The following is a 14,555-nucleotide window of genomic DNA, read 5'->3' as shown; positions in this document are numbered from 1 at the left end:
GAACTTAATGGGAATGAGACACGATGGCTCTTAGCCAATTTACACGTATCACACTGAAAGCTGGAAACGTAAAGATTAGAAAATAATGATGGAAACAACTTCTTAAGATAACTGAACGAGGCATGCCCAAGAAGTTTATGCCATAACCAAATTTTGTTTCTCTCCTCCTCAGAACGAGTTCCACTGGTTGTGAAAGCTTGACCAACCTTGACCTCACTATTCGGTGCCTAGTCCAAGTAGCAGAATTTGCCCCGCTGAGTACCACAATCAATCGTCTTTCCTGTGAGGATGTTCTGAAAAACACAATGATTCGGCCAAAATGTTACAGTAGACCCCAAAGTAGTAGTAAGTTGTGCAACAGATAGCAAGTTATGGTCTAAAGATGGAATAAATAATACAGAATCCAGATGCAGGGAAGTAGAGAGAGATAGAAAGCCATCCCCAACCACATGGGAGGGGGTACCATTAGCATTAGACACCATCGATAGAGTGGATGATTTGCAACTAATAAGTTGGCCAGGATCAAATGTCATGTGATTTGTATCACCCGAGTCGATAATCCGTGTGGATTTTTGAGAGGACGTATGAAAAGTAGAACCTTTGGTGGTGGCAATAGAAGCATGAGTCCTGGTAGCTGGGTCAACAGGATTGACTGCATGCTTTTGTGAGTCTGCAATAAGGGCGAGAATCGTAGGGGTTCTTGACATCGCAGCGGAAGTAAGATGCGATATGAGAATATGAGGAATTGTGATTGGAGGAATTTGATTTGAGGAATTTGATGTAGGAATTGGATTTGAGATGTATGTGTATAAGATTTGAGAGTATGCGTTTAGGGATTTTGATAAGAGGATTTGAGGACTTTAGATTTGAAGGATTTGGATTTGGGGAAAAATATGAGGAATTTGATTTAGGGTTTTGGATTTGAATATGAGAAATTTGAGATAAGGGTTTAGAGACAATCTAGGACCGATTGCTCTGATACCATGCTAAAATATGAATATGGTTTGAATACTTTGGGTTGAGTTTTATTCTTCTCCATAAGGAGGTATATATAGGAGTTCACATGAGTGCTTTACAAGGAAATAGATACAGTAATCAATTAGGATAGTATCTCCTAATTATACAATGATTTGTCAACTATATTGCATATGAAAGTAAATCCCTTAATTAATCAAGGAAATAAATCTCCTTGATTAATTAGGAGACTCACGTCAACATGTTGCTCTATGTTTGCTTTTTGGAGTAAAAACTATTCTTTTTTTCTTCTTATTCCATTCCTCTTTTGATTAGCTTAAGCTTCGTGAATTCTCCTCTCCCCCATTTTACATGTCTAAGTAGGGCACCTTAAGATCGGGGTTTATAAACATTTTTTGTATTTATTCTCTCTGCTGAAGTATAACTTATTAAATTTTGAGTCTTTAATAGTGTAGATGATGAGATTAATATTCATCCACTTTAAAATATGAAATTAAGAACAATTATGATTGTAACAAATGGATGAATTATTAATCAATATGAAATGATATTATTAACTTTATTAACCAATTAGCGCTTGAGGGCTCCTATTCGAATTATTATTAAAATTTTGTGAAAGGCCCCATCTAATGTGAAATCCTGGCTCTGCCACTGTTCATGGGCAAAAACATGGTTATGCCCATAGACACCTGTCAAGTGTTGAGAATGATATTTTCAAAAAACATAAGTTGAGAATGATGATGATGGTACAATTTGGCTTAAAATGGTGAGTAAAAATGATGATGATGCTTCCAAGAAATTCACAACTTGGAAAATTTAAAGTGCTTCCTGAAAATACACTTCTTCAAGACTTCTCTTCTTATTTAGTTCAAGAAATTAAAATTGATATACTTATTAAAAACAAAAGTAGGTAGATTGGTAAATAGAAGCATATACGCCTCAACATTAAAACTAGGAAATTACAAAAATAACAGGGGTTCTTAGATTTAGGTTCAAAACGATTAGTTGTCATTGGGTTTAGTCCACTTGTTTTTGGTTTTAGATGTAGGTCCTTTGACTTTATTTACTTTCATATTGAAAACCTAAATTTAATGCATTATTTCCTTGTAATTGAATTTTGAATTCTTTCCATAATAATATTTACCTAATATATACCATTTAATCAATGAAAGTAAGACCCACATATTATACCTATGTAATGGGCAATAGGACAATATACCTATACCATAGGATAATATATCTACACCATTGGGTGAACAAACCACAAAACATCTTACCTATAAATAAGCTGGAAAAATAGACAAGCAGAATATTAAATTACCTATAACTTAGGTGCATAAAAATATAAGTCGAACGTTATATGCTACCTATATCTTCGGTACATAAAAAAGATAAGTGGTAAAGTGTATGCTACCTGTAACTTAGATTCATAAACAAAAAGGCAAAAAAATGTGGTACCTATATCTCATGAATGTAAAAACACAAGTCAATTAATAACTTTTTTTGTTTGTTTTTTTTTCTAAGGGAGTATGTTATATGTATATATATATATATATATATATATATATGAAGACCTTGATCCAAGTCCTTTGAATTTTGGGAAGCAAAAATTTGTCATGGCCTAAAATTAGTTTAGAATTAAGAACTCATTAATTTTAAAGGAAATATAAAAAGTGCTGGATTTCTTTTGATTCTAGACTAATTTTAGGCCATGACAAATCTTTGCTTCCCCCCAAGATTTTGATAGATATATTATTTTTATTCTCAAGATATGATTTCACCACTTTTATACCATCTTATCATCGGTATCACCACTGACACCCCACCATGACAACCACTGCCATCGCCACCACCCCAGGATTACCACCACCATCGCCACCTCACTACTAGCTCCACATCACCTCCACCACCATCACCATCACCATCACTGCCACCAGCCCCACCCCCACCCTCATTCCCACCACCACTACCACCACTATCAACCCCACCATCACCCCCACGATAACCACTGCCACCGCTAGCATCATCACCATCACTATCATTGCCACCACCATCGCCATCACCGCCACCGCCACGAGCTCCATCACCACCACCACCTCACTCCCACCGCCACCACCACTACCACTACCACCCCCACAACCAACGCCACCACCACTACCATCTCCACTGTCACCCACAAACTGCCATCACCATCATCACCACCTCTATTCTTAGTTTTTTGGGTGTTATAAACTCAGTTAAAATCTATACATGAATTCAATCAAAATTTATGTTGAGTTCGTATAATTCAGTCAAACTCAATTAAACTCCATCAACTTTATAACGCTTTTAAAATTATTTAAAATCTAAATTGAATATACCCTTTAATTTATGGAAAAAATTATTTAGAGGAAAAATTGACAATTATGATTAAGCAAAACGGCAGTTTAGCCTTATAAGTTATAACATACATATACATAAAGTCGATTTCTTTCTGCTACTAAAACGAGTCTTCCCCAGAAACAGAGCTCTAGGCAAGCAAAAGAGAGAGCATGGAAATCAAGTCCAACTACAAGGAAGAAGCACCAGAGGCAATCATGTGGTCCCAGAAAGCATGGGCCCTACTATCCACAGTTCGATCCCAATCACCGCTCATCCAATGCATCACAAACTTCGTGTCAATGGATCTGATGGCCAACACTCTCTTGTCCGCGGGTGCATCACCCGCCATGCTCCACACCTTGGAAGAGCTCCCGGAATTCACGCCTCAGGTCCACGCGCTCTGCGTCAACGTGGGCACACTTTCCGCCGGCTGGCTACCGGCCATGAAGCTAGCCGCTGAACTGGCACATAAGTCCGGTAAGCCTTGGGTTCTCGACCCAGTTGCGGCCGGTGCCTCCGGTTTCCGGTTAAAGGCTTGCTTGGAGCTTGTGGAGCTTAAGCCTACTGTTATCAGGGGAAATGGGTCCGAGATAATCGCCCTCGCCAAGGCTTCTGTGGAACCCACCAAGGTAAATTTTCTTGCTTTATCACAAAAATAGTCTGATCAATGTTTTCATGAGGTGTTATGAAGAACAAGTTATCCTGTGTTTTGAATCGGATTTCTGATACCAAAAAAACTCCGTTGAAATTTGTTAATTTGATTTTTTTTTTGTTGGGGAAATTAGGTGTTTAAATTGTTGAGTCAAAGTTTTTGGCTTCATGTTATTAGTAAAGATGATGATTCAGTTCATTGAATATCAAAGATAAAATTTTTGCTTTTTTTTTGTTTTTTTCTTTGTGCATACTAAAGTTGTTAAAAATCAATTTTAATTGAATTTTGTTGTTTTTAGGGTGTAGACAGTTCCCATGAGTCAACAGATGCAATAGAGTCAGCAAAGTCACTGGCTCAAGCCAGTGGTGCCATAGTGGCAGTTTCTGGAGCTGTTGATATTGTTACAGATGGGAAGAGAATTGTTGGTGCTCACAATGGGGTTGCCATGATGACAAAGATAACAGCAACAGGGTGTTCAGTCACTGCCCTCATTGCTGCCTTTGTTTCGGTTGATCAATCACATGTATTGGAAGCTACAGCTTCGGCGTTATCGGTATTTGGGATTGCTGGTGAGATGGGAATGAAAATGGCAAATGGTCCAGCGTCATTGCGGATGCATTTGATAGATTCACTTTATGGGATCGATGAAGCGTGTGTGCTTTCTCATGCTAAAATCACCAGCTTGTCGTGAACGACGAGGAGTTGTATGTGTGGTATGTTACTTACCATTAGACCTGTTTTGTTGTGTTTTTCTTTTTTGTAGATTTGCCATATGTTGAGCAATTACGTGAATGACGAATAACATATACTTTGTTCTTAGAAGTAGAGTTCCTGAGTCATTTACGGGCAAGTACAACAGTAATTGGAAGATTCCCTTGTAAACTGAACTTTGTTTCACTTATGATTTTTTTCCCCTGTATTTTAAACTTTTCCTTCGTAATATAAAGAAACAGTCTCCAAATATACAAAGATAGTTTAAAAGCAAAAATTTGGTAATTCATTCCAGTTGTAAGCTGCTGTGCCTGTTCCAACATTAATTATATGGGTTACATAGCGTAGCAACAATTTGGTTTTAGATGAGGTATCCTCTTTGAAAGTCGAAGACTAAGATGGTGGTTATGAGGCCATTTTGGTCCAAAGAAAATGCTCACAGTTGTCTACAACAAATCAGTTAAAAAAGAACTAAGAAAATCAGAGAGTCTACTTAAGAGTCGATGTCTCTGAGTCAATGGTTCTAGGTCTTAGAACGGTGTAATTTTCAAGTTTATAAGAATCTTCTATTATATAATGACTCTTTGGGGTTCTGTTGGAAGCTCGATGAATACAAATCAGTTCTCAATGAAGGGAATTATTGTTGAAAGCTTGCTGCCTTGATATTTCATGTACTTTTCATCTCTCTTTTCCACATCATTTTTCTCTGGAACTACCCTAATCATTCTTCTTCTGTTTTTTTTTTTTTTTTTAACGTTCTTTACAATTACTAAAATTTTGACATCTACAGTCTACAATAATAGGCAGCACCCACCTTGTGTTGCCTCGCATTGAATACTCTTATGAGTCTCTTGCTTTAGAGAGAAAATTGTAGTCCAAAGATTACATTGCCATAGTTTTCGTTATTGGATAGTAAGTTACTGGTCATCCATCCGTGAGGACAATAAGGTTTGGTTTTATATGCGATGTTCTCATGCAATTTTTACTTATATGGTGGCTGTGATCTGCAGTAATGCATCTTGCATGATATGGTAATGGTGTATGACATTTAGTATGATGGTGATTTCGAGTTTTTGTTTGATCTTGTTCCTTACTCTTTTAGGAGTGAGAAGATCAGTTGACAAGATATTCTTCATTAGGCATTACCATAGTTAAGCAGAACAGTTACAATTGAAAGATACTCCACACATGTAGCTAATACAATCACAGACACTCACATTGACATCGACATCGACACAAACAGACCACTTTGTCTCAGTACTTTAAGTGGACAGTAATCCTCAGCAATGTTTCTGCACCGTCTGTTGCATGTTGACCTGGAGGAATAAGTGGTTGCAGCTCTGCAATCCCATTGGCATTCTTAAACTTGCCCGTCCCTCCAGTCACTGACAACTGTGACTTGGTACTCCCAATCTTGTACACTCCGTAAAAGTTGAGGTTGTCATTATACTCCCCTCCTTCCATCATAGCCGTAAATGCCATCAGCTGTCTTGTTCCATCTGCAGAGCTTGCCACATAAACTCCTTGAGCTTTTCCAATCGTTTGTGACCCCAAGTCGGGACTAGAGGTCAGTATGTCATCAATGACAGTGATTGTCCCAAAGCCTAGTCCCAACCCATCCGGTGCTAGTTGGGTAGCAGGATTGCCATTCTGTTGAGCATTAGGATTTCCTGCAAAAGCTGTACCAGATAAGCCGGTTCCTAGTGGGAGACCATTGGCACCATTTACAGTTGGAATGGCACCATTGGCATTAGGGATAGCCACCGCACCATTTGGAGGAAGGAACCCTATCGGCTTTGCAAAGGGCACTTGGCTGCTGTAGATGTTGCCTAGCAAGCCAGTGATTGGCCTAGCTGTAGGGCTACTGCCTCCAAGAATGTCATGCATGTATATTTCAAGAACCGGTTCATTGCCAACTGGTGCAGGATCAACTGCAGACACAAGTACAATTGCATTGTGCATATTTGCAATCAGCATTATGATGAAAACAGATGAAAATGTATGCTTGAACATCCTGAAATTCGGTATCTAAATATGTAGAATTGAATGCTGAAGATTTCTTGCTGAAGTACTCTGATGGGTAACAGATGTTGCTCTTAATATAGAGGAAATGGGCACATGGAGTGGTTGAGGCTACTCCAAACTCAGGAGGTGAAGTTGTTGGATTATCTTATTTGTAGGAATCATTTGAATTTTGTTCTAGGTGAATTAGTTATTGATCACAGATGGCATACAGAAGTGGGTTTGTTGTATTGTATCATTGGTTCCACAAGACTAAATAAATGAACTGATGAGATGATCATCTGATTTACCTTTTTTTTTTTTTTTTTTTTTTTTCTTTATTATTATTATTTTTCAAATGTCGCAACTGATTTACTTATTGGTTAATTCCCGCTCTGCTTTCATGGTATTATATTGTTTTTGCAATTGGTCAAAGTTTGAAGCCTTGCGTATATCAAAGATGTATGTACCAGCAATAATCTCCAATCTTGTGCTATGACTTGTTTAGTAACAGTTCAGAATTTTATCTTTTCACAATCTGGTCGTTTTTGGTTAGTCTTTGCAATAATAATCATTCCCAAACTGCCCCATTTATTTATTCATTTATTTTGGTTGCTTGAAAAGGGCTGGAAAAGGAGGAATTATCGACCAAAAAAAAAAAAGAGGAATTATTTTGTGAGCAACCTTATGAGACAACCCTGAAAATCAGACGACGCGGCAATACTTCAGTGCTTTTTAAAGGTTTTGTTTGTTGTAATAAATAGTATAGCCGAGCGGCTATACGCTTTAAATATAATGTCAGTTTTATTAAATAAATAGTATAATCGCGCAGCTATACTTGCGTTTTTTTTTAAACTTTTCTTAATAAATTGTATAGCCGTGCTGCTACACTGGGTTCTTTAGTTTTTTTTTTTCAAATTTTAATTTTAAAAATTTCATTGAATTTTATTTATCGATAAGAGTAGTTTAGAAAATACACGTTTTTTAAAAAGAAAACGTACAATACATGTACATAGGTATGTTACATGTCTAATACACGTGTTTTTTTTTTATACAGAATTTTCAATTTCAAACAAAGATTTATGAGTATAGTAGTAAGAGAGAATGTAGTATTCTTCATGTAATTAAAGTGTTGTTTGAAAAGTGAAGCATAAGCAAAAACATGTCATATCCTAAAATTTTACGTGCCGTATCAAATTAAAAATGCTTCTCTACATGTCTTTAAGAGATGAATGCATCCCTCTACGTATAAAATACTATTAGTATAGCCGGTCGGCTATACGTAAGTTTTTAAAATTTTATTATTATAAATAAATAGTATATCCTCGGGACTATTCTCTTTAAATATAATATAATTAAATACTATAGCCAGTCGGCTATACTTCAGTTTTTTTTAATAAATCGTATAGCTGGGCGGCTATACTGGGTTTTTTTTTAACTTAAAAAAAAAACATTTCCTTGAATTTCGTTTATCGATAAGAGTAGTTTAGAAAATTCACTTTTTTAAAAAAGCAAATGTACAATACATGTACGTACATATGTTTCATGTCTAATACACGTGTTTTTTTTCACAAAATTTTCAAATTCAAACAAAGATTTATGGGTATAGTAGTAAGAGATAAGGTAGTATTCTTTATGTAAAGTGTTGTTTGAAAAGTGAAGCATAAGCAAAAGCATGCCATGTCCTAAAATCCTATGTGCCGTATCAAATTCAAAATGCTTCTCTACATGTCTTTAACAGATGAATGCATCCCTCTACGTATAAAATACTATTATAATTGGCGGCTATACTGAAGTTTTTCTAAATTTTTTTAATAAATACTATAGCCGCACGGTTATACGCTTTAAATATAATATAAAATAATAATATTTTATACGTAGAGGGATTTAGAGGTGGTTGCACCGCTTACTGTTATTATCTTTACTTTGGATTTAGAGGTGGTTGCAAATTTCAGTGATCTTTTGAGGTTTTATAAGTGTTTTCTAGAAATGGGTTTTGCTCATTTTGGATTGTCAGCCGATTCATGTGAGCTTTCGACTAGTGGAAAGCCATGAAAGTGATCTGTCATTTTCAGGCAAAAAGTTTCATGCGTTCAAAGTGTAAAGTTCAAGCATCTATTTTAGAAACTTCAGTCTGAATGTAGTTTAAAAAAAAGAACGAAATTATACATGGAAAGAGAGAATACAAACATACAATAGAAACATAGTAGTTTTTTCTTTTCTTTAAAATGAGATCATCTCTTAGCGATATAGGTTCTTGAGTTTTGATTGGTTGGAACTTGAGAAAGTCAGTGCAAACACTTTGTAGCAAATCCTAGGTGATTGTTTCTCCCTGTGTAGTCCTGAATCCAAAAAAAAAAAACACCCGCCTAGGCTGATTTTTCGAATATTTTTTTTTGGAACCCGCTCCAATGGGCAGCACAGCCGCATTCCTCATCTCTCACAGACTCGTCGACTCTCTGGCCTTCTGTTTTACCCCCCAAAGCTTTTCGTGCTTTCACCAAGGCGCTTACGACATCATTCCCAGTTCGTTCCAACCAGCCATCTTTTCACAAAGTTGTCACTTGTCGTACTGCATCAGTCTTAGCCTCCGATGATGCCTTCACTTGTGACGACGTCGTTAGGATATCCAAACCGGTTCAGATCTCACGGGCTACTTGGAAAAGATCAAACGATGCAATCGCGCTTTCCTTGGTAAGTTAGACAATACATTTTCTCAGCTGCCAAACAGAAGCAGACCAATTGTTCGTTTATCTCTCCACAGTCCACTCCACATTTTATTGAAACTGCTTGCAGGAATCGCACTCTGAGCTCCTTCCCTTTGTAATTGAGGACCATTCACAAAGGGTAAGCTCAAATTCTGTGAATTCAATACCCCTTTCATGCTCAGATATAGCACTGAACAATTTTCCCAAATCTCTAGTTTTGCTGAGCATTTATGTAGTTTCAAGGACGTGATTACTTTCCCACCAGAAAATTCAAACTCTAATGGCCGTTGCATTCATCGCTGAGCACAGGATGAGAGCTGTGGGAGATGTAATCAAAAGCTTTGGGGAAGAACATAGTCCAGGTATAAGGAATGAGCTACGGTTTGTTTCCGCGATTTGCGCCACCTTTTTTTTAACCTTGGTCTAGGTGATTAAACAGTGAATTATAATCAAATTTTGATGCATCTCTAGCAAGTTATTTTGGCTATATTAATCTGTATGATGAATGGTAACTGGCTCATTAGATGAATTGGTGCTATATATGTATCTAGCAGTACGTAGTTTGTTATTAGATCGACATGGAGGTTCTGTGAAAGGGCTTGATGATGAGGTTTTGGAGGTGACACTGTGTGCGCTGTAGTGTTGGCTAGATAGGAATATAAGATTTTTTGTATGGTTAGAAATTTCAGTGGTAGCATTGAGTCTGGTCGCTTTTTCAATGGTCACGTAGGAAAGAAGCCAGCTAACTCTTTTATTGTTGTTCATTTGATTTTCTTGCAACTTTTCATTTTTTAACATTTTTTTATATGTACTTCTTGTTGGAATAGGCTTATATGGAGTGCACATGATGGCTATGTTGAGAAGGATGGGAAGAAGTTTCTATGGATAGCGAACAGAAGTCAAAAGAAACCCACTTATATTATACATATTCAGGGATGCTTGATTATCTAGTTGCTGGTGGACTGGTTTGTAACGAGCTTTCATCTTGCTTTAAGGCATTTTAGTTTCTATTCTATCAGTATTTAGGCTGTCAGTGCTCAGTGGGAGCTTGCTTGAATAGTTTGCTTTTGGTATCTACAGCCTCCAGACCTCGATGAAATCAACAACCAGAGAAGGCAATAAAACCATGTACTACCAATATCTTCATCAATCCGCAGGACAAAAGCTAAGACCGAGTTTCAGAGAACCAACACGAAACCTAGTAAACTATACAAAATGAAAAAATATTGCATGAACACTCTGGCAACAGCCAAACTAAACTCAAAGGACGAGCATAAATTCAAGCCTTAACTCACGATTAGAAAGAAAATTCACCGATGCCGTAATAAAAGAGAGAAATTATTCAACAATTGCAAGGGATGAATTTCAGGAACATCAGGAAACATAGAAGACCTGGGTCATCTTCACTCACACTAAGCACTAAGAAGGGTACATGAGGATCTTACAGGAATATCATGCCAAATACAACCAAACTGAATGGAAACTCAGATGAAGATTGATATTAAAGTCCTAAATCAATGGTCCATGTTGACAGCTAATTTGCCTCATAATTATCAACCAAACATAGGAAGAAAGACTGAAAAATGTAAAGACTTATTGTTTTTTTTATTTTTTTTTATTTAAGAAATAGTATCACTGGGTGGCTATACTCGGTTTTACTTTTACTTTATCATGTTTGTTTGAAATTATATTTTTTATTATTATTGATATTCTTTGTATTTTTGTTTTATTTGCTTGATTGTAGATAAGTGCTATGTGGAAGGTTTCGTGGATTCATGCTATGAGAGTTGCTTCAAGAATAACTAGATAAATTAATTGATTGGTTATTGTTCCCTAGTTCAATGCGGATGTCTTGTTGCAGAAAATAAATGACAAATTATGTGTTTCATATGTAAACTTCTTATTAAAAAAAAAAAAATAGATTTACGAAATTACTACTTATATTGCTTTATGGGCCCCTTTTTTTTTTTTTTTTGGGTTCACCATGCCGTACCTGTAGTTTCTTCGTTTATTTATCTGTTCATTCATTCTAGCCATACCGTCAAGAAACTCAAGCTTGAGCACCTTCAAACCATACCCTTACCTCATCACCATTCTAAAAAGTTGGGCGCTGGACGCATGCGCAATATTTGCCTTGTACTACAATCAACTGAAGATCCAAACAATCGACATCTATTCTTTAATATAGTCAATTTAATTAGCATCGTTTGCTTTCATCCACATTGAGTTATACATTACTAAAAAACCTCAAAAAGAATCACAGATGAGGAACTCAGAATATTGTTGCCATTATCAAATCAATAATGTTATTTGGATCACATTTATTGACCACATTGCTAACCACCTCTATTAGAGAGATGAGCCCTGACAGTGTTTGTGGAAAGGACCCACCTGTATTAGAGAGGTGGTCAGCAATGCAGGCTAAATAACATCACCCTTATCAAATAGTATATCGTTCGAACAGGATGATCATATAAATAAAAAATTAATATATTAAAATGGTGTATAGACAAACTTGGGGATGAACATATAAAAGAATTTGGAAATCGGTTTTTGTGGATTGAATTTTCTTTAAGCAAGGACTGGAAAACAAAGAAACTAACAATTTGAAATTTTCTATATTACTCTGAGTTAGACTACATAATCGAGTAGCTGGACTTGTTTTTAAAGAGGCATGACAAAATGTTAAATTGTAGTTCATATAGAATTAATGAAACTTAGCTTTTATTTAAAAAGAAAAAGAAAAAAGTAAGAACAAGATTTATACATATATATATATTGGAAAAGTTGTGAATCTACTTCTTACTCAGAAACATAGAGGCGGCACTTGGTTCTTTTGTAAATCATAAAACAGTGAAAATAATAATAATGATTTGCCCAACAACTGCAAATTCGTCAAATATTAATCATCGATATTTAGGCACCCAATATGAAGTTATTTTTCTCTAGAATTATATATATAATGATGTATAGACACCAAAAATGGCTAAATTATAAATTAACTTTTGAGGTGAAACCCAATTAATGAAGGAATTTTGTCCAGACAAAAAGGCTTTTTATTTATTTATTAGTACAAACGATAGTCTAAACTACAAGGGAGGAGAGTTTCTCTCTCACACACACAATCAAAATGCCATAGAGGTTCGAACTTGAAACCTCTCGTTTGCAAGTCAAAACACTTTTCTACTAAGTTAGACCCCGTTGACTAAATAAAAGCATAGAAAACCAACTTCACCAGGCACATAATTGTCCTGACAAAAAGACTTAATCAAAAGGGACTCGATGCAATTGATCTTCAAAGAAAAAGGCTCCATTACAGTCAAGATCAACTAAATCAAAGCAAACCTGCAATTGATCAAGACAATCAACAATAATTCTGTCATTTCCGTACAATGAGAAAACAATATATATTATGAATACTACCAAACCGCCTAAATTACATCCGCCAATTAATAATAATTTGACGCTCACCAGATAAATATTTCGGACTTAATCAAATGAAATCAAAAGAGAGAGACCTTCAATTATGCTCAAAATGATAGTCCTGCATGTATCGCTTCAATATATGCTGCATTACAGCTCATGTAATTAGCTACAATCATGCTTAGAACGACCATAGATGGCCCAAGGGTCTCCCTATAAATTGTGGCTTTGTAGCTTCCACTTCCTCCACCAAAAAACTCCGGCAATCAAACAGAGTTCAATACCCCAAAAAAAAAACAGAAGTTGAAACAAAGAAAGAGGAGGTATGGATGCTAGTGTCTTGAGGGCAGTGCTTTTGATGAGCATGCTTGTGCTTGCAATAGCTCAAGCTGATATTAATCCTTCCTATACCAATGCGGTTCCAAATGATGGCAACACTCTTGCTCAAGTTGATGATGTCTCTGATCCTTCCAATACAAATCATGTGGTTCCAAATAGTCATCTTATTTCTTGTGGTTTAAAATGTGCAACAAAGTGCCTGATGAATCCAATATGCCTTGGCATGTGCATGATCAGATGCAAACATAGGCCTTCAGATGTTGTGTATAATTGTACACATAACTGTGCCAACTCTATTGCCACCACAAGCACTTCCAATTCTGGTAATATACATATTTCCATTTGATCTACCTCTTTCTCTCTCTCTCTCTCTCTCTCTCTCTCTCTCTAGCTTTATCATGTTCGTTTTGAATTATATTTCGGTCATTGATATGCTTTGTATTTTGGTTTTATTTGCTTGATATTGTAGATAAGCGCTATGTGAAAGGCTTCGTGGAATCATGCTATGAGAGCTGCTCCAAGAATAATTATATTAATTAAGGGATTGGCAATTGTTGCCTAGCTAGCTGCATGCAGCATGAATGTCTTGCGCTCTAGAAAAATAAATGACAATTAGGTCTTGCATATGTAATAATTTTAATTTAAAATAATAATAAGATTGTTCCAATTACTACTTATATTGCTTTGTGGACCTTATTTCTTTCTTGCATACCACCCCATCTTAATCTATTACAAACACAACTTCTTCACTCCTACCGCCATCATCAACATCATCAATAATAATAAAAGAGGAAAAGAATATACTCTCGAAGCAGCAATACCTAAAATAAGTCTGCTAATCAATTTACTACTAAACTGGTATGACATCATTCTTTCGTGCATCATCACATCTCAAAACAATACCCTCAAGGCCAGCTCGAAATTCATAAAAGTGGAAATTCACTTCTGCTTAACCTTAACCCATTGATGGATGGAATAAAGCTCCAATAACAGGACCATTGTTTTTCTAATAGGTACAGAATTTACTCATATGCCGAATAACATAAACCCAAATATATGAAATCTTCACTTCGCTTTTCTTTTCACCACATTTTCAAGTGGAACCGGAAAAGCATCCTAAATTTTTTAAAACCAAGCTGCCTCTCTCTCTCTCCTCTGAGCCGTCGCCTCTTCTCTCTCTCTCTCTCTCTCTCTCTCTCTCTCTCTCTCTGTGACCTCCTCGCCCACAAGCGACCCGCGACCCCTTCGCCCACCTGCCTTTTATATGTAATATCGCATCCCCAATTGCATTCCTTTTATTATTATTATTATTATTTATTTCTGAGAAAGCCACTGTTTCTATGTTAGATGTGTGAAATCAAACTTCCAATGATTACTGCATCAAT

The 14,555-nt window shown here is 36.2% G+C and overlaps 2 protein-coding genes across 4 annotated transcripts; one reads left to right on the top strand and one right to left on the bottom strand.

Annotated features, from left to right (window-relative positions):
• LOC18792685 (hydroxyethylthiazole kinase) lies at positions 3,423-7,015 on the top strand. 3 transcript variants are annotated; one of them, XM_020555754.1, is made up of 3 exons: positions 3,423-3,965; positions 4,287-4,701; positions 6,787-7,015. In XM_020555754.1, exons 1-2 carry the CDS (start codon positions 3,507-3,509, stop codon positions 4,677-4,679), a joined length of 852 nt encoding a protein of 283 aa, XP_020411343.1. In that variant the 5' UTR covers positions 3,423-3,506; the 3' UTR covers positions 4,680-4,701; positions 6,787-7,015. The 3 variants fall into 3 exon arrangements, with proteins under 3 accessions (XP_020411343.1, XP_020411344.1, XP_007222186.1); XM_020555755.1 differs by lacking the exon at positions 6,787-7,015 and adding an exon at positions 5,802-5,886; XM_007222124.2 differs by lacking the exon at positions 6,787-7,015 and having other exon boundaries at positions 3,424-3,965; positions 4,287-4,976.
• LOC18792653 (dirigent protein 16) lies at positions 5,817-6,779 on the bottom strand. Its single transcript, XM_007226275.2, has one exon. It carries the CDS (start codon positions 6,710-6,712, stop codon positions 5,954-5,956), a length of 759 nt encoding a protein of 252 aa, XP_007226337.1. The 5' UTR covers positions 6,713-6,779; the 3' UTR covers positions 5,817-5,953.

This window comes from Prunus persica, chromosome G1 (genome assembly GCF_000346465.2).
Source record: "Prunus persica cultivar Lovell chromosome G1, Prunus_persica_NCBIv2, whole genome shotgun sequence".
Lineage (NCBI taxonomy): Eukaryota > Viridiplantae > Streptophyta > Magnoliopsida > Rosales > Rosaceae > Prunus > Prunus persica.
Note: the sequence above shows the minus strand (reverse complement) of the source record. Positions and strands in the feature narration are given on the sequence as shown.

Bases quoted from the DNA above. Each gene is read 5' to 3' on its own strand.
- LOC18792685 (XM_020555754.1), top strand. From the start codon at position 3,507: ATGGAAATCAAGTCCAACTACAAGGAAGAAGCACCAGAGGCAATCATG. The intron at 3,966-4,286 runs GTAAATTTTCTT...TGTTGTTTTTAG, and splicing joins CTTCTGTGGAACCCACCAAG to GGTGTAGACAGTTCCCATGA.
- LOC18792653 (XM_007226275.2), bottom strand. From the start codon at position 6,712: ATGTTCAAGCATACATTTTCATCTGTTTTCATCATAATGCTGATTGCA.